General features: G+C 32.4%; 1 protein-coding gene across 2 annotated transcripts in view; it reads right to left on the reverse strand.

Moving 5' to 3' along the window:
• Positions 1-12,055: 12,055 nt before the first annotated feature.
• LOC127720101 (uncharacterized) overlaps positions 12,056-21,807 on the reverse strand; it is a 55,586-nt gene continuing 45,834 nt past the window's right edge. For both annotated transcript variants that reach the window (XM_052226505.1, XM_052226507.1), the window contains exons 14-15: positions 19,384-20,133; positions 12,056-18,045 (exon numbers count right to left, since the gene is read on the reverse strand). In XM_052226505.1, the coding sequence (XP_052082465.1) occupies positions 17,783-18,045; positions 19,384-20,133 (1,013 nt within the window). In that variant the 3' untranslated portion in view covers positions 12,056-17,782. The remainder of the gene's footprint in view (positions 18,046-19,383; positions 20,134-21,807) is intronic.

Here is a 21,807-nt window from a genome sequence, read left to right on the forward strand (position 1 = left end):
TTGCCATTTCATTGGGGACTTTCTTTTTTGAATTTTCCTCGGAGTTCAGTATTTTTGTAATTTTACTTTTTATATTGCGGTGACGTAATTTAATAAAGTTGTCAAACCCTAGGACTACGGCGACATGTTTCGGTGTTTTTCTATTCGATAAACGTCTTGCTTCAAGTTAGAACTGATTTGTTTTGCACTTTGTTTTAAATGTTCACTACAAACTAATTATTGATTTTATATTTTTAACGCTTAAATAGATCTCCTACCGTATTACATTTCGACAGCGAGTAAAGGATTCATTATAATATTAGCAATCAAAAATATCTAATGTGAACGTTTCTGATCTAAAGGAGTTGGAGCATAGATAATAAACATTTGCGACTTGTATATGTAACCATTAGTTTTCAGTAGTGAATGCTTTTTTGGATTTCTGTATTGATGTTTCAAACTTTTATTAGTTGTGCACTAGTGTATCAAAATTACGTATAGTCTGAAACTCCCTCTTGCCAAGTTGGTCATGGACATTTCTGTCATTTTCGATCGGTTGTGATGCTACCTATCATTGAGAAAATTTTCTTCCAAAGCTTTTGTCCTTGATCATACCTGCTACCGGTAATTACGGGAGCACGTGTCAATTCCGCTAAAATTAGTATCATATGTTTGATTTTGTAAAATTTCATTCCTATTGCTAATTTTCAGTTTATAAATCAAACGTGCCATCTTAAACCCTGATAAGCGAGTGATACCCGTGTGCTTCAAATGTGTTTCTAGATTAGAAGGTGAAGCAGGTTAGGTTAAGGAAAAACAATACAAAAATTGAAAAGGAAAAGGGATCATCATGACCAAACAGTCATAAAGTGCACAGCCAAAATAGTCATTGATCACCATTGCTGAAGAGAGATACAACTAGCTCATATTCTTTTATTTATTCATTATATTTTTGCGTTGTGGGTTTTTAAAACGGAAATGAAAAATGGTGATAAAGAAAGGCCTTTTTCATTTTAAAATGTTGAAATATGAGAGCAAAATTTAAAAATCTAAAAACTGTGTGTGCATGTCTTCACATAATTTGCAACAGGGGGCGACAAGTGTAAACCAAACAATCATTGCCGGATACAAACAAAAATATTTTATGCATTTTTAAACTATTTCTCATTTCCACTTAAAGTTAATAAAAGGAAAGCTTAATAAATGTATTCATTTGCGGTTAAGTAACCGGTAATTTTGTCTAACCTTAGATCTATTGCAACATGATTATGGATGTATTTTATTTCGATAAACCTCTTGCTACAAGTCAGAACAGTCAACTGATAAAAACGGATTTAATTAAAATGATATTATCAAACAAAATTAGTCACTGCTTAAGAAGTCGGAGCATAGATGATATGCAGCTACTGCTTGCAACACGTAGTTTCCTGTATTATGTGCTAGTTTTTGCTTTCGGTTTTGAGGTTTTAAATATTTTATTTGTTTGGTTTTACAAAAAAAAAGTGACGTTAAGCTACCAAAATCTTTCGTTTCGATCATATCTAATAAATGGTGTTTACGCAGATAGATGTGCAATGAATTATAAGAACTATTAAGTTAGAAACCGCCTCTGACCATATTGTTGTCCATGTATATTTCCGTTATTTCCCCTTGGTTATCATATTTCCTAACATTTAAAAATTTTACTTCAAAACCCTTTGGTTTTGATCACACATATACCTGCTCTTATTTCAGAAGGACGTATCGATCGCACTGAGTTTTTTTTATCATACGTAATAGAGTAGTTTTCAAAGTTGTAGTCAATTTCCCCTGAATTTATTGGTCCTTAACAGAACATCAAAACAGCCGTTTGTCATACTTACTGAAGAGAGGTACAACCGACTTGTGTTTACTTCATACTTTGGTTGTGTTGCATGTGTTTTTGTGTTACTTTTTACTCGAACTGACTTCACAACATAATACAAATATTTTGAATGAGTGTCTTTAAAAATTTTTAAATAAATGCATGTTCCCTCCAAAATCTAAATTTATATAAATATTTGTTGAACAAATGACTTAATGATAATAAAATTGATAGTTCAAATTTTGGTAAAGAGTCATGCATGAGTCTGTTTCATTTTGGTTTGAATTTTCCAATATAGTCGTTAAACTCTATTTGGATATAGGGTGGCTAAACCTAATCAGACGATTTCTTCTATTTATCACAATGAAATTGTACACACATCAATGTATATGTACTTTTTGTTTTTTGTACTAGTATAAAGGCACATTAAACGAACACATAAACAAATAAAATGTAAGGATGCTAAGAAGATTTGAACTTTTTGTTATATAATTTGTCCTTTAAAAATTATTTCAGTTATACCTATATAAAAATAAGAAGACTTACTTCTTACGTTTCCTCTTAATCTCGAATTTGATATATTTGATTTGATTTTGATTTTTTTGTGTTTTAACGCCACTTTTAAGCACCGCTTTTGGGCTATTTCGTAGCGGCCAGTTTTTATTGGTGGAGGAAGCCGGAGTGCCCGGAGAAAACCACTGACCTTCGATAGGAAAACTGACAGTCCTAGTCAATTAAGATTGGAGTCGAGTGCACCCGCACGAGCGAGGTTCGAACTCACAACCTCAGTGTTGACTGGCTAGTGATTACAGTAGTAACTACTTAGACCACTCGGCCACCGAGGCCCCCGAATTGGATATAAGGCTACCACAAGCGTCTTCTTTTCTTTTCGGCTACTCACCAAATGCTGCATTTGTCTCCAGGCATAGTCAATTTATTGCAAGTTGGTTGCAACAGTCCTCTGCTGATAAGAGATCGGTCTGATTTTCCCTTTCCAAATGGTATCCTGTTGAGAGCTACTTTCTGCGTTATGCCAACTACCATTATCAGAACGTTATTGCTTTCTCTCATCTGTGATGTTCTTACTTTCAATTCTTCCCACTTGATTTTTATGACCTGTCTACGATAGAGGGTATTATGTTTTCTGGTCTGTTCTTTCCGGTAGTTTTACTGTGCGTCAGTTATTCCGTCCGTATTGGTTTAAGGTAGACTAGTTTACCATGAAGTTGTAATCTCCTCAACTTGAAACTTACTACATAAGCTCATTATGAGGTGAAGTTTCTACAATAGGGATTTATATTTTACGGTTGTCTGACCCGGTTAAAGTCTTTGTTTATGGTAGTTTATCATGAACTTGTAGTCACGTGAACTTGAAACTTAGTACACAAATTCATTATAATGTGAACATTTTGAAATATATGCCAAGTTAGAGTTTGAACCCATATTCCGTGGTTCACTTATAAATTCGATAGTGCAAACCGAGCATGATGTTCTATGATAAGATATTAATACTATTGTTGATCTTATTTTGCAAACACATTTTGTGAATTTGAATTATATTCAGTGCTGTACAAATCTTCACATTTAAAATTAAAAAGTAGAGTGGATAAACATGACATCTTTTAGATTTAATCATACTTTAGGGAAGCAGAGGGAAGATAAATTAAATTCATTTTACCTCCTAGAATTTAAAAAAAAATAAAAATAAACATTTACATATCATGTAAAGAATTTAGAAATTGAATAGATATAAGAAGATGTGGTATGAGTGCCAATGAGACAACTCTCCATCCAAGTCACAATTTGTAAAAGTAAACCATTATAGGTCAAAGTACGGCCTTCAACACGGAGCCTTGGTTCACACCAAACAGCAAGCTATAAAGGGTCCCAAAAAATGACTAGTGTAAAACCATTCACACAGGAAAACCAACGGTCTAATCTATATAAAAAACGAGAAACGAGACACACTTATGCACCACATCAACAAACGACAACCACTGAACATCAGGTTCCTGACTTAGGACAGGTGCAAACAAATGCAGCGGGTTTAAACGTTTTAATAGGCGCCAACCTTCACCCTACCTGAAACAATAGTGTAACATCACAAATGAATGATACAACGTCAGAACGTCGGTATCATTTTACCTTTAAGATTCATTTAATTAGACAATATTCACAGTTATATCTGACAAAACACAACGAGTTCGCCCTTTCAAAACTGCACGGAAGGTAAAATCTATAGGCAATAGATTTTAAAACAATAATCAAGAACAACACAGACATATCATCCTCATCTAAGCCTTTTCTTTCTTATCTGTTTTTGTTCATTGTATTGCTGTTTCAATTTTCTGCATTAGTTCTACTTAAGATCACTTAAATGTGTTTATGGACTAATATAAGAGTAATTGTCTTAGTCTGTTTGTTGACACATGTGGAGCAGGATCTGCTTACACTTTCGAGCAAATGGAATCACTTCCAATTGTTTGATGGGTTCATGTTACTCAGTCTAGTTTTTCTTTGATGTGTTTTGTAGGATTGTTCGTCTTAATGTGTTTTATTTATTTTTCGTCGTGGGATCTCAGTTTGTCTTCAATTAAAAAAGTGGATTATCCCTTCCACCACTCTATTGTAATGTTTGGAATATGTTGCAGAAATAGTTTTCAACGTTTCCCTTTTGTTGTATTTATAAGAATGTGATTAATCCTGTATTGAGTTTTCTGCCTTCACTGTTGTTTTATTGATTAGTAGAACAAATTGTATCAGTAACTATACGTTTCAGAAGAAGTTGAAATTTGTTTTTCCAGTCTTGTTGTTTCGACAGAGCTAGAGTTATACTCTTCTGGTAACACGTTGTAAAAACGTTTTATTACATTTGTATTGTTTGGACTACATTCATACTCTTTGGAAATAGTTTGATTATGTCCTTTGAATATTCTCTCGGACATGGCGGATGATGAACGCATGGCAGGAGACGCTTACCTTGTTTCGCTCCTTTTAGATTTCATGCGATTCCATCAGGTGTTTTTTATACTCTTGATATGTCTCTTTCTAATCGATTTATGAGATTTAATCATTGGTAAACTACTGTACCCTTAAACCTGATAATGTGTAAGGTTATGCTTAATTTAGAATCTGTCTTCAAAAGCTTGACGTATTGGTGTGAATAACCTGATAATGTGCAAGGTTATGCTTAATTTAGAATCTGTCTTCAAAAGCTTGACGTTTTGGTGTGATAAACCTGATAATGTGCAAGGTTATGCTTAATTTAGAATCCGTCTTCAAAAGCTTGACGTATTGGTGTGATAAACCTGATAATGTGCAAGGTTATGCTTAATTTAGAATCTGTCTTCAAAAGCTTGACGTATTGGTGTGATAAACCTGATAATGTGCAAGGTTATGCTTAATTTAGAATCTGTCTTCAAAAGCTTGATGTATTGGTGTGATAAACCTGATAATGTGCAAGGTTATGCTTAATTTAGAATCTGTCTTCAAAAGCTTGACGTATTGGTGTGATAAACCTGATAATGTGCAAGGTTATGCTTAATTTAGAATCTGTCTTCAAAAGCTTGATGCATTGGTGTGATAAACCTGATAATGTGCAAGGTTATGCTTAATTTAGAATCTGTCTTCAAATCTTGGCGTATTGGTGTGATAAACCTGATAATGTGCAAGGTTATGCTTAATTTAGAATCTGTCTTCAAAAGCTTGACGTATTGGTGTGATAAACCTGATAATGTGCAAGGTTATGCTTAATTTAGAATCTGTCTTCAAAAGCTTGACGTATTGGTGTGAATAACCTGATAATGTGCAAGGTTATGCTTAATTTAGAATCTGTCTTCAAAAGCTTGACGTATTGGTGTGATAAACCTGATAATGTGCAAGGTTATGCTTAATTTAGAATCTGTCTTCAAAAGCTTGATGTATTGGTGTGATAAACCTGATAATGTGCAAGGTTATGCTTAATTTAGAATCTGTCTTCAAATCTTGGCGTATTGGTGTGATAAACAGAAACCAATTACAAAACAATGGTAAAATTGCCAAAATCGTCAATCTTACCAAATACGTATCAAAGATACCAGCCTAAAGAAACGGGCAGACACCTGACTCAAAAACTTTTTCTATAAACTAACTAGAGGCTCTAAAGAGCCTGTGTCGCTCACCTTGGTCTATGTGCATATTAAACAAAGGACATAGATGGATTCATGACAAAATTGTGTTTTGGTGATGGTGATGTGTTTGTAGATCTTCCTTTACTGAACATTCTTGCTGCTTACAATTATCTCTATCTATAATGAACTTGGCCCAGTAGTTATAGTGGAAAATATTTTGTAAAAATTTACAAAAATTTACAAAATTTATGAAAATTGTAAAAAATTGAATATAAAGGGCAATAACTCCTTAAGGGGTCAATTGACAATTTTCGTCATGTTGACTCATTTGTAGATCTTACTTAGCTGTACATTATTGCTGTTTACAGTTTATCTCTATCTATAATAATATTCAAGATAATAACCAAAAGCTGCAAAATTTTCTTAAAATTACCAATTCAGGGGCAGCAACCCAACAACGTGTTGCCTGATTGGTATGAAAATTTCAGGGCAGATAGATCTTGACCTAATGATCAATTTTATCCCCGTCAGATTTGCTCTAAATGCTTTGGTTTCAGAGATATGAGCCAAAAACTGCATTTTACCCTATGTACTATTTTTTAGCCATGTCGGCCATCTTGGTTCGCGGGCGGGGTCATCGGACACATTTTTTAAACTAGATACCGTAATGATGATTGTGGACAAGTTTGGTTAGATTTGTTTTAGTAGTTTCAGAGGAGAAGATTTTTGTAAAAGATTACAAAAATTTACGAAAAATGGTTAAAAATTGACAATAAAGGGCAATAACTCCTTAAGGGGTCAACTGACCATTTTGGTCAATTGACTTATTTGTAGATCTTACTTTGCTGAACATTATTGCTGTTTACAGTTTATCTCTATCTATAATAATATTCAAGATAATAACCAAAAACAGCAAAATTTCCTTTAAATTCGAATTCAAGGGCAGCAACCCAACAACGCGTTGTCCGATTCATCTGAAAATTTCAGGGCAGATAGATCTTGACCTGATAAACAATTTTAATCACGTCAGATTTGCTCTAAATGCTTTGGTTTCAGAGATATAAGCCAAAATCTACATTTTACCCCTATGTTCTATTTTTAGCCATGGCGGCCATCTTGGTTGGTTGGCTGGGTCATCGGACACATTTTTTAAACTAGATACCCTAATGATGATTGTGGCCAAGTTTGGTTAGATTTGGCCAAGTAGTTTCAGAGGAGAAGATTTTTGTAAAAGATTACAAAAATTTATGAAAAATGGTTAAAAATTGACTATAAAGGGCAATAACTCCTTAAGGGGTCAACTGACCATTTTGGTCAAGTTGACTTATTTGTAGATCTTACTTTGCTGAACATTATTGCTGTTTACAGTTTATCTCTATCTATAATAATATTTAAGATAATAACCAAAAACGGCAAAATTTCCATTAAATTACCAATTCAGGGGCAGCAACCCAACAAAGGGTTGTCCGATTCATCTGAAAATTTCAGGGCAGATAGATCTCGACCTGATGAACAATTTTACCCCTGTCAGATTTGCTCTAAATGCTTTGGTTTCAGAGATATAAGCCAAAATCTACATTTTACCCCTATGGTCTATTTTTAGCCATGGCGGCCATCTTGGTTGGTTGGCTGGGTCATCGGACACATTTTTTAAACTAGATACCCCAATGATGATTGTGGCCAAGTTTGGTTAGATTTGGCCAAGTAGTTTCAGAGGAGAAGATTTTTGTAAAAGATTACAAAAAATTATGAAAAATGGTTAAAAATTGACTATAAAGGGCAATAACTCCTTAAGGGGTCAACTGACCATTTTGGTCAAGTTGACTTATTTGTAGATCTTACTTTGCTGAACATTATTGCTGTTTACAGTTTATCTCTATCTATAATAATATTCAAGATAATAACCAAAAACGGCAAAATTTCCATTAAAATACCAATTCAGGGGCAGCAACCCAACAAAGGGTTGTCCGATTCATCTGAAAATTTCAGGGCAGATAGATCTTGACCTGATAAACAATTTTACCCCATGTCAGATTTGCTCTAAATGCTTTGGTTTCAGAGATATAAGCCAAAATCTACATTTTACCCCTATGTTCTATTTTTAGCCATGGCGGCCATCTTGGTTGGTTGGCCGGGTCACCGGACATATTTTTTAAACTAGATACCCCAATAATGATTGTGGCCAAGTTTGGTTAAATTTGGCCAAGTAGTTTCAGAGGAGAAGATTTTTGTAAAAGTTTACGGACGACGGACGACGGACGCAGGACGACGGACGCAGGACGACGGACGACGGACGCAAAGTGATGAGAAAAGCTCACTTGACCTTTCAGGTCAGGTGAGCTAAAAAGGAAAAATCATAAAACATACTCCAATTTGTAATGAACAGAACACTTATTGTCTTTTTCAGGCTTTACAAGAGAGGCCAAATATACCAAGGGGACATTCAAACTCATAAATCGAAAAAAAACTGACAACGCCATGACAAAAAAAAAAACAACGACCAAAGACAAACAACAGTACACAAAACACAACATAGAAAACTAAAGACAGAGCAACTCGAACCCAACCAAAAACCGGGGATGATCTCAGGTGATCGGGAAGGGTAAGGAGATCCTACTCAACATGTGGCACCCTTCGTGTTCCTCGCGTAAGTGCAATGCCAGTGATAAGTCTTGTCATTTAGTTTTATAAACCATTGTCATTTAGTTTTATAAAACATTAGGTGTAAAATTTTGGTTAAGAAAATTTTGGCTCTTTTTTGGAGTCCTTTTTCAACTTATGCTCTAAATATTTCATTTTCATCACATAATCAAAATCTCTGAAAATGAACATAACTGATAAATGATAAAAAAAAACCTTATGGCAACTCTAAGGTATCCACCAGTGTAACAGACTCAAGACTCCCTCCAGCAAACCTGATTTTATTATTTACACACTCATTTAACATTATCTGTCAATTGACCTTTTATTAAATGTTGAATTATTCAAATTACTCAGGTTTTTCTACATATGCATAGATGGCCTAGATATATATTTGACAGAACTTTTTTGAAGATTTGGTTTTTCAAAATAGTATTTGATTTGATCTGCCAACTGTTTCAATTTGATTGCCACTGATTTCCCACATACCAAATAATAAGTCTAATCATTATGATCTGTTTTTGTTTGTCATTGTGAGCTCCTCTTTCTTTTTCTTTTGTAGGTTTCTAATTTTAATGACAAACGGCGTCACTCCCATTCCAATTAAAGTTTGAAACAAGGAAAATTTGAAAACTAATTTTCTGAAGATGATTTTTCTGACTTAATAACTTTTTTCATAAAGCTAAAATGGCAAAATCATACAAAAATACTCCAATTTGTACCAAACAGAACACTTACTGTCTTATTCAGGCTTTACAAGAGAGGCCAAATATACCAAAGGGGACATTCAAACGCATAAGTCGAAGATAAACTAGCAATGCCATGGCAAAAAAAGGAAAAACAACAGTATACATAACACAACATACAATACAAAAGACTGAGCAACATGAACCACACCAAAAACTGGCGGTGATCTCAGGTGCTCCGGAAGGGAAAGCAGATCCTGCTCTACATGTTGCATCCGATGTGTTGCCCATGTAAGTACAAACCGAGTGATAAGTCTTGTCATTTAGTTTTATAAAACTTTTTAGGTGTAAAATCTGGTTTAAGAACATGTTTGCTCTTTGTCCGAGTCCCTTTTTTCAACTTATGCTCTAAATATTTCATTTTCATCAAATAATCAAAATCTCTGAAAATGAACATAACTGATAAAAGTGAAAACAAAAAACTTATTCAAATGTTTTGTGTTATGTATATGTGATTTTTATTTACTAACATTAGTCTAATAAATGGAGAATGGATGATGCCAAGGCTTGCATATTATGTTATAAAGGTGATTAACAGTAAAAGTGATGCCACCTTAATTCGAACTTGATCTGTGTTTTGTGGTAATAAGCATTGTGTAAAAGTTTCATAACATTTGGTTGCGGCAAACAAAAGTGAGAGAACAGAAATCAATTTCGGGACGTACGTACAGATGGACGGATGGACAAGGGTAACACTTAATGCCCCCTCTGATAAAAACCACTTATGGCATCTCAAAAAGGGTAAGCAGATCCTGCTCCACATGTGGTATCTGTTGTATAAGTCGAGTACTAAATTTTGTGGTCAAAGGTGAACTAGGAATTAAATTAACAAAAATTTTCCTATTGTCTGGAGAATCTGTCAAATCAATATTATTTTTCAATAAAAATACAATTTTTCCTCAATCAGCAAAGTTTGATTACAACGAAAATATAAACCACAGTAACAGACAACTACAAAGAATAATATTGCTACACAATTAAACCACTGTTGGAAAAAACTATTTTGGTTAAAGGAGAGGCGAAGGATACAAAAGGGACATTCACACTCATAAGTCGAAAATAAACTGACAACGCCATAGCTAAAAAAGATAAAAGAAGAATGTGTCTGAGGACACGAATGCCCCACTCAAGCTTTAAATAAACAAAAATTGGACAGATGGAAAGACAGAAGGACGGAAAGTCAACTATGACGGGGGCATAAAAAAAGATAAACAGACAAACAACAGTACACAAAACACAACACAGAAAACCAAAGACAGAGCTACACGAACCCCACCAAAAACTGGGGCTGATCACAGGTGCTGCAGAAGAGTAAACAGATCCTGCTCCACATGTCATAAAAATAATATATATATTGACAGATGATACAATAAAACCACAATATTTTGTAAACAGTAGTTGTGTTTGTTATATTTGTTTTGAGATTAATCATATAAATTAAAATTCAAATATAAGCTATCCTTTATAAAAAAATTCACAATGAACATAATTTAATACAGCTATTTGAGCATTAAATTAAAAAAAAATTTCATGTGAACCATGAAATTTTTTTTTGGTTTTCATAGATAAATGGTCTTGAAATTATCATTTTCTTACAGCAGTTTAATAGAATGTACAATGTAATAAAACCATCTTAACTGATCCACTTTTTTATAAAGGCAAAATTTACAAACTTTGAATTTACAATTTAACATTTAGCATGTTTGCTTCCCTATTTAAAATAACAAGCTTTTTAAAAGACTGTTATAAATTGTTCACACATCGTTGTAAATATAACGGAATTTGATAAGACTGTCGTACAAGTGAGAGGTTTAGCGCTATAAAACCAGGTTCAATCCACCATTTTCTACATTTGAAAATGTCTGTACCAAGACAGGAATATGACAGTTGTTGTCCATTCGTTTGATGTGTTTTGTCATTTGATTTTGCCATGTGATTAGGGACTTTCCGATTGAATTTTCCTCGGAGTTCAGTATTTTTGTGATTTTACTTTTTGATAGTCTATAAAAAAAAAAAGTATGATGGGTCAGTGTCATTCTTTTTGTGATATAATCAATTGAAAATTTGGCGGGAAATGATTCTCTCTAGATATTTCATACATTTTACATTTGGCACCATTTTTTTCAAAAACTATGAAATAATAACAAGGATTTTATAATATTTTCAAAAATGGCTTTTTAAACTGTATGTAATAAAATTATGATAAGAAATGTATGCGGTTAGCAGTCAAAATGTTTATTGGCACTACATGGATAAAACTAGAAGATTCCGAATATGTGACAGAAAGTCAAAAACAAGAGTAGCGAGAAAAAACACTCAACATGGATAAAACTAGAGGATACCGAAAATATGACAGAAAGTCAAAAACAAGAGTAGGGAACATATGCGAACAAAAAATTTACCCCATCTTATTTTTAATGATGATTACCCTGTCAACAAAATGTGGTCTCACTGTGTTTTGACTTCATGTCATTCCAACTGGTACACTCTCTTGTTTGTCTGTTTACACCTACACTTATGAATCAGACCTGGCCTTTCAGTTATAAAGTTTGTTTACTCAGTACCAGTAGTACAGAAATTTGGCTCCAAATACCAAATCCAGTATTTTGATTGGTTGATTTCTGAGTCTAATCATCCCAGAAAGTTTTATGACTGCAAGCCCAGGACATATAACATTAGATCTGGATTCATGATATCAAACATGATTTTGGATTTGCCATATATATATCTCAAATGTATTTCAGTTAAAAAAATCTATTTAATGGCATTTTGTAATTATATTTGAAACACGAAATGCAAACGTAACAACCATCATCATTATCATTACCTCATATACAGATAGCACAAAACAACTAATCATACGAATTAAAAAATCAGCAAGCAGAATGCATTAACATTCAGAGTTAAAATATATACCCTTTCTTTTTTGTGACCATACTAAGAAGCATATCAGGAAAACATGTAAGTCTATACTGTTTAAAGAAAGACAACTTTTAAATATATAATATCAACATAAAAAATTTGCTTTTGCTTGTTGTTCCACAGTAATTTATCTTATGGACCTCTACTCCACAATTTTTGCATTATAATATTACAATATGTGAGACTATAACTATTAATCTTCACAAAGATCACATATTCCTTTCAGATTAAAACTTCATATTGGAGGCATTTTCTAAATTTATGTATCTTTGAAAAAAGCCAGAATTCTTAGGAATTTATAAAAGCCTAAAAACTTCATGAAAAATTTCCTTTTTTGCCACAGATTTAAAAAAAATTTGCAGTAGAAAAATGTTGTCACAGTTACTGACCAACAACAAAATAAAAGTTACAAAAATCATGATATTTTCTATATACATTTGTACTACAACATATGCAGATGATTCACACATTAGGTAACAGTCTAAAAAATATATGCATGAAAATTATTCAAAAAATAAACAAGCTCGTGATCTCTATAAATCATGTGATCTTAACAATGACATATGAAATTATTTTTTCTTAAAAAAAAACTTTTTCACATTTTTATGCAAATATGTTGATGAATTATTTCCAATTACAATTCAGATATGGGAACTTATCATATAATTTTTGTCATATTTTGGGCAAAATATAAATGTCCTATCCCATATGAATTGTCCTTTAACATAATATTGTAGATTTTATAATGTAAAAAAAGTAATAAAAACCTTTACATTTTGGTCAAATTTTTTTTTATAAATTTATTTTATTGTCAAAATAACAAATATAAAAAGAATCAAGCACAATATATAACTTAAAATTGTTGTCTTCTTACAAATATAACATGAACATTTTTTATGGTAATGAAAAGCTAACAAATAAACAGTAACATACAATTAATCTGAAACTGGCCTCTATAACAGAACACTCAAAAAAGCACAACTACAAATCTTCAGCAGACAGCACCAGGAAGAAAGAAGGGAAAAATTTGGAAAAATCAATTCTTAAATTAGTAATGCATTTTTGAAAACAAACAATTTCTTTAACTTAGATTGTATTTGAAGAGGTTTTAAACTGTCTGATAAATTTTTGATAACTTATATGTTGATGAAACTGCAGTGTTTCTTTTAAAAAAATTATGCTTTGAGTTTTTTAATTGTCCCATTAAAACATTTTTTTTACCATTTTACTGCATTTATCATGAAATGCATCCTATAATAAAGATTGAATTCTAAAATTTATTCTTCAAGATGGTATCCTTAATACAACCCATTTGGATCATGAATTAAAGTAAATAAAATCATAAAAACTGCTAGGCTTATAAATGTGGGTATACATTATTGAGACAACAACCAGAATGGCACATTAAATTCCTAAAAATATATTTTCACATTCAGTGTTCTGACAAAGCGACCTCATCACAAAAACTAAACATTCGTCATGGAACAATGAAAATGTCATTCAAGTTAAATGAGTCCTTTCAGATGGACATTTACACCTTACAATGCTTCCATAAACGAAAAATAGTAGACCTGGTACATATACTATAGTGACAAACTAACCTTAGCACAAAAACTTAACATTGGTCATGGAACAACAAAGAGGTGATAAAGGTCATATTTTCCATTCGTTTGATGTGTTTGAGCTTTTGATTTTGCCATTTGATAACAAGTTTCAATGAACCTATTATAGAAGTCCTGCTACATACAGTAATAAACAAACTGACCTTTAATAGCACAAAAACTGAACATATGAAAATGAGGTAGAGATAAATGGACGTGTACACATTATAATAATTAATTCTAAAGCACATATGACATATAGTTACTGCAAACCCTTGAGTATAAAGCATCAAAACTTAACACTGGTTACTGTACTATGAAACGAGTGTTATTTTATAAAACTAAATTATCTGAACTAGCATTCCTTATAGTGTTAAATTTTTCTTAATCAAATCAATTGAAAATATTGTTTATATTAAGACAATTATTACCATTACCATATCAAAGATGAAATCACATAAATTTCTTAATTTTAAAAAAGAGGCCAAATATAAATTGCATTTCTGCTTCCAAATTTGCAAATTTCAATAAAAAATCCCAGACTGATCATTTGCAATCATTTGTGATCCAAGTTAATTCTCCCATACTACCTTAATATGGAAAAGAGACAGAAATTGTGCCAAAAAAAATCATCTCCAATGAAAGATGTCAAACAAATTAGCGAAAATTCACATTTAAATATATTTTTCTTATTTTCAATCTAATTTTCTGACAATGCATATCACACATCCATGCTCCTTAAAATGAAAAATATCATGATTTAAAATGGCAATTATTTTAAGTACTAAAGAAATTAAATATTGAGATCAAAACAATTATATTTATACAAAACTAATTTTCTAGTGGAGAAAATATATATATCACTATAAACCATCCAGAAAGCAACACATGTTCTACATAAGACATATCTTACCTAAGAACTAGACTAACCAGACATTCTTCTCATGTATTTGTACTACTGTAGATTTATTATTCATTATTTGTGGGATATCATTTTTTGTGGATTTCATAGGTATAGGTGAACCATGAATTTAAATGTTCAACGAAGAACAAATTTTTTATAGGTTTGCATGCAGACTCTGGCATGAAACCATGAAATCAAATATCCATGAAATGCAATGTTTCCTCTTTCCATGAAAATTGGTCCCAAAAGAAAATAAAAAAATCCACAGTAGGCCATGGAACATGGTCCACATTTGGAGTTGTCTCCCATTTAGCAGAAAAAACTTGAACTACAAAATATTTTCAATCCCCCATTATCATTGCAATATAAGCAAGCCTGATTAAGTTTGATTCTCAAGTAAAATTTTACTTATGTTGTTTTACTAGATGTCTCTAGTAGACATTGTTGCATAGAAACTACTGACACTATATTTCAATAAAATGCTCTGCTGGGCGCAGCTTGATACGACCGCAGAGGTCGAACCCTGAACAGTTGGGGCAAGTATGGACACAACATTCAAGCTTGATACAGCACTGAATTTGGATTGTGATTAAATATTTGACACAGAATGAATGTGGTCTAAGAATTTAAAAAATTTTAATTTACCTATTCAAACCATATCATTATTATTTGCTTTTATATATAAATCAGAAAAAACCAATTTAAAATGGAAAATTTTAAAGAAAAAAAAAGGAAAAAAAGGAAAAAAAAATCCCTCCCCTTAAGTTTTTGAACCCCCTTAGGATTCATCACCCCCAAACTCAATCCCAGCATTCCCTTTGTGGTATGGTACCTTGCAGTACAATTTCAGAGAGATCCATACACTTGAACACAAGTTATTGTCTGGAAACTAGAAAAATGCTTATTTTTGGCCCCTTTTTGGCCCCTTATTCCTAAACATTTTGGGCAATTACCCCAAACTCAATTCCAGCTTTCCCTTTGTGATATGGAACCTTGTAGTACAATTTCAGAAAGATCCATACACTTACACACAAGTTATTGTCATGAAACTAGAAAAATGATGGTTTTTTGCCCCTTTTTTGGCCCCTAATTCCTAAAATTTTGAGGCAATTACCCCCAAAATCAGTCCCAGCATTCCCTTTGTGATATGGAACCTTGTGGTACGGTGTCAGAGAGATCCATAAACTAACACATAAGTTATGTCTGGAAGTTACAAAAATGCTTATTTTTGGCCCCTTTTTGGCCCCTAATTCCTTAACTGTTGGTACCATAACCCCCAAAATCAATCCCAACCTTCCTTTTGTGTTATTGAACCTTATGGTAAAATTTCATAGAGATCCATTCACTTCAACTAAAGTTAGAGTGCGAAAACCAATGTGTCTTCAGACGACGACAACGAAGCCAACATCATACTAATATACGACCGCAAAATTTTTTTGCGGTCGTATAAAAACCATAAAAAAAAATTGCATTCACATATGATATATTGCACAGCTACAAAGTATTTCTCTATCTTACATATAACAAATATTTCAAGATATAGAAAACTTTTTTAAAATCAAGAATAAAAAACTCACAAATTTTTTGACCATTTCTTTAAATGTAATGAATATTATTTCTAAAAATTAAAAAAAAAAATTTGGTGAAAAAGATGTGGCCAAAATTTAATTTCCATTTTATATCGAATGAATTCATATTTCTCTCAAGCCCCAACAACTTTAAAACATAAAAAAATTAAAAAAGACAAACAAGTGATAATATTGACAATTTAATATACTAGTACTGTGGAGTGTGGATTCATTACAATTTTTGTTGTTTTCATAGGCAAAGGTCGACCACAAATTTAAATGTTCCATGATGTCAACATTTTCTAAAGGCTTGTATGCTGACTTTGGAAAAACCAGCAAGAAAATACAATTTAACCTCGATCCATGAAAAACTTTATCAATGAAAATCAATGAATCCACAGTTTGTACATATAACTTGTAAAACTAAAAGGTTATAGTTTGAAAAGATGAAGTGTTTGTGAGATTTCACAAAAACTAACTCTTTTCAACAATCTTTTAATTTTGTGAAAAATTCATACAAAATAGAAATCCTGTTTACATTTTTCCACTTAATTACATGTAAAATGACTACCTTACCCTCACTGTAACCACTAAGACTAGGTTAAATATAAATGGCAAATATTTCCATTCATTTTATGAACGTTGGACCATTTTGTAAAAGTTCAACCTGAAGGAATGTATACAAATTTATGGCACCAATGGAGAATAACTTAAATGTTTGATACAACAATAAGAAATTTGTAAAGAGTTCTGCAGAACCCTGTGTCTCAACAGTCATTGTTGCTGTGAATGATTGAAATATATGGCACAAAAGAGTAAGATTGATAAGGCTTCAAAATGGCCCCTCTATTTTTGCTAAAATTTCAATTTCTTTTTTAATGGCTAATTATCACAATGAAATATAGTTTAAACAATGACTAGATAGAAAATGTGATTATTTTTTCTTATTTATGTATCATTGTTCTTTTTTCAAGGTCACAATTAGCCTCACTTCCACAATTCAAATGAAAACGGGGCCAATTTCCATTGGTTTTTAGGACTGGAAACATGTAGCACATGTGCAAAAAAATCTTGTTACATTGTTTTTTTTTGAAATAAATAACATATCTGACTTGAATAATAAGTGTGTCAAACCATGCACTCTATCTTTCCTAGGCCTAAATTTAGATGAAATCCTGGAGATTTTGTCAAATTTTTACTAATTCTCTATTATTGGCCTATTTGGGTTGTAAATGCAAACTTTTATTTAAAAAGTTCAACCGGAATCATTCAAATTTCACCTTCTCAAATGTTTATTCCTCTTAAAATAGGAAGCAAAAAAAGGCCCTTACCGAACCTACCCCTTTTTAAACTGATTTGGATGTCTAATTGCCTAAAATTCATGTCCAGCAAAACTTTTGAATTTTTGGTCATAACTATTAAATATAAGGACTTCAAAACTGATACCTATCACAGTATTAAAACACATTATTATGTCACTCTGTCATAAGTTATAAGATATTCTGGATAACATTGTTCACTTCTGTAAACTATAAATTCTCTGAACAACCATTTTCCATCAGCCACTACTGAATCAAATGGAGTATGATGGCTTTTTACACAGTCTGGTTTCAGACAATTTGCACATGGTGGTGTTACGAACTTCTCAGGCTTACCTGTGACATACATATCTCCAAGCAAAAGTCTCATCAGTAACATTTTTCTATCTTTAGATTGCCTGTTTGAAGGATTATCTGAAAAAAAAACATAAAGAATAAACAAGAGATCAAATAAAAAAGTCTTTCTTGTATAATTAATTACTAGTCTTCCCTGAGCCACTGTTGCTATGCTCACCACTTAAAAAAAATTAATGTGAGGACTTAATTAGTGATGTGTCTCCAAATGTATTGGACCTTGCCTTAATAAATATGACCGAGATCTTCTTTTGGTTGGCTGGTAAAACAAAAAAAGCTGTTGTTTCTATCATGAAACTAACAAATAAAACCTACATACATCAGTTATCAATTATTAAATTGGCTGCAATGAAATACCATGATTTCAGAATCAAATAAAAACTGATAATTTCAAAAGTGAAAGAAATCGTGTAATTTACCCCCTCTGACATCATACAACAATGGGTGTTGTAAAGGCGTAATATGTTGTTGCCAAACAAAGTGAGAACACATACAAAAATATCTTATCAGTTTTATAAAAATTCTCATTAGACTATTTTTATATTACCGACTTTTGACTCCGGATTTAAAAAAATTTCGACAGGTTACCTACTCTGTGGTAGGACACTGGTATTCTGTCAGGTGAGAGCAACCAAACGAAGTAAAATCAAACATATAATTGGTGCAATTTAGGGAGAAAGTTAGCTGTATTCCGATGATTTTGTCGTGCTCAGAAAACATGTACTAGTTAATTTTCCCCCCATATTGTAATTATAATGATTGTAAGCTTGATTTTACTTCTTTAAGTTACTCTTACTTGATCGAAGACCAGAATGTCCTACTGCAGAGTAGATAACCTGTCGAAAAAATATTAAACTCCGGAGTCAAAAGTCGGTGATATGAAAATAGTCTATTGAAAATGATGACAAAGTCTTAACTGAAAAAGATAGGAAACTTGAAAAACAGGTCCTTTAACTTATACTCTGGGTTACATAGTGAGGCCAGAAGGTAGCTGAATAACAGATAGTGATTTGGCAATGTGTAACCTCCAAAAATAAGAGTCATTTGACAGATAAACATGACGCAATAATTCTTTTTGGATATGGGAAACCCTTCGAAATTAATTATTCATGTATCAACAGATAAACTAGATAGTTCAATACTATATACAGTGTCTTTGTAAGACAATTGTCAAGTGGCACTGACTTCTGCTTGGTAGTTAAAGAGGAGAAGATTAAAAAAAACATGAGACAAAAACAATTATGATGCAAGGTGATAGATTGTTATGATAAGAGATTCCTTATTTTACACCCTGCTAAGCAGGCAACAACAAAAATGACATATTTATAAAATATGCTTCAAGTCAAATAAATAAAGTATGTGTACTTTGATTTTACTGTAATCAAAAGAAAGATTTACCTGCATACTGATCAGCCTTAGTTGATGATTCAGCAGCATAAATTCCACGTCCAAACATAGCTTTATCTCCTCCTAGTCTGTCATCCAGTCCTTTGTTTATAATATTGTCAACAACCTTATCAGAAGTTCCATGGAAAAAATAACATTCATTTGCATGAGAAGCTAAGTCTAGATCAGATGTCATGGAACGATGAGCTGTTTTAATTGGTCCGTTAGATAATTGTTTCCCTCCATGAGATACATGTTCAAGAGAAGTAAATTTCTTTCCATGAGCAAGTTGTCTATAAAATTTCTTTTTTGTTGTAAGATATTTGTCAAACAGTCCATAGTTTTCAATTCTTTCAATCTTTGTAACTTTGATACTAGAATGATTTAGATTTTTAGCATCAGCCCCATGTCCAGCTTTAGTTGCATCCCAGGTCTTCATAACAAGTTGAACAATGTTCTTAAACATGTGATCTTCACTTCCTAGAGAGACTTTTTTTGCTTTGTCACCTGTAAAAAAACCCTTAACATTTTCCGCAGCTTGTCGTAGATTACCTTGGAAATTTTTCCAATATGGGGGTACGTTAGCATCATCGCATTTTGAATACCAATAATCATGAGGTCCTCCTGCCTTATGATCATTTTGATGATTACTGTTTCTTCCTGAAGGACTGTCTGTTTTATCATCCAGCAAAATTTGCAATATTTCAGTTTTGGTTCCACTTACACCATCCTTCTCACCTTTAATTGTAAGTCTGTCACGGTCTAAAATGAAAATTACAATTGGTTTAAGGTATGAGAACTATATTAGTAATATTGAACAAATGATAAATAGCACTGAGGGCTATAACACATTTTTTGGGCTGAGTGATCATCTTACAAAAAGTATTGGATCATTGTAATAAAATAAAAGAAAATGCTCCGCCGGACACAGCTTGATACAACCGCAGAAGTCCAACCCTGAACAGTTGGGGCAAGTATGGACACTACATTCAAACTTGTAACAGCTCTGAATTTGGATTGTGATTAAATAATTGACACATCATAGGTTTCTGACACAGAAAAAATGTGGTCAAAGAACATAAAATTTTGAAATTGGACTTATACCTATTATGGTCCAATATCTAAAATCTAAATCCAGGGTTAGACTCAGCATATCATATAACCCCAAGTATTTAAATTTTTGATGAAATCAAACAAGTTTAATTTCTGGCCTTTTGGACCTCAATGTAGACCAATTTGATAACAGGGCCCAAAATCCAAAATCTAAATACACGGTTAGATTTGGGATATCAAAGAACCCCATATGTTCAATTTTTGAAGATATGTCGTCCGAAGACATTTGAAATCAAACAAAATTTAATTTTGGACCCTGATTTGGACCAACTTGAAGGATGGGCCCAAAATCAAAAATCTAAATACAATATTAGATTCAAAGAACCTCATGTATTCAAGTTTGATTAAAATCAAACAAAGTTAATTTTGGACCCCAATTTGGACTAAATTGAAAACTGGGCCCAAAATCAAAAATCTTAACACATGTTTAGATGTTTAGATTCAGTATATCAAAGAACCCCTTGAATTCAGTTTTTGTTGAAATCAAGCAAAGTTTAATTTTGGACCCGAATTTGGACAAAATTGGAAACTGGGCCCAAAATCAAAATTCTTAATACATGTTTAGATTCAGCATATGAAAGAACCCCTTGAATTCAATTTTTGTTAAAATCAAACAAAGTTTTATTTTGGACCCTTTAGACCTTTTAAAATATGGACCAATTCAAAAACAGGTCCCAAAATCCAAAATTCTAAATATATGGTTAGATTCAGTATATTAAAGAACCCCAAGAATTTAAAACTTTGAATATAAAACACCATTGAAATTGGTCAAGAAATACTCAATTTATACAAAGTATTACAAAAGTATTGTTTTTCAACCCCTTTTACCTAAATTGTTAGGGTCATAACCCCCAAAATTAATCCCAACCTTCCTTTTATGGTATGGAACCTTGAGGTACAATTTCATAGTGATCAATAGACTTATACTCAAGTTATTGTCCAGAAACTAGAAAATCATAGTTTTTTGGCCCCTTTTCTGCCCCTTATTCTTAAATGGTTTGGGCCATGACCCCCGAAATCAAGCCCAACATTCCTTTTGAGGTAAAGAACCTTGTGGTAAAATTTCATAGAGATCCATACACTTATACACAAGAAATTGTCCTGAAACAAGACTAGAGGCTCTCAAGAGCCTGTGTCGCTCACCTGTATTTACTGATGCTTTGGAAATCATGTAAAATAAGGTTAAAACCATAATTACAGCCGATTTCAATGAGTGTGTAGCTAAAGGTAATATCTTTGGTTAGCTTGCTTGCTAGCTGAACCGTGAAGTCATTGTTAGGTTAGGTAAACTACCCTCCTATAAGAGTAGACTACTCCGACAGA

Source organism: Mytilus californianus, unplaced genomic scaffold (genome assembly GCF_021869535.1).
Source record: "Mytilus californianus isolate M0D057914Y unplaced genomic scaffold, xbMytCali1.0.p SCAF_11, whole genome shotgun sequence".
In the NCBI taxonomy this organism is placed as follows: domain Eukaryota; kingdom Metazoa; phylum Mollusca; class Bivalvia; order Mytilida; family Mytilidae; genus Mytilus; species Mytilus californianus.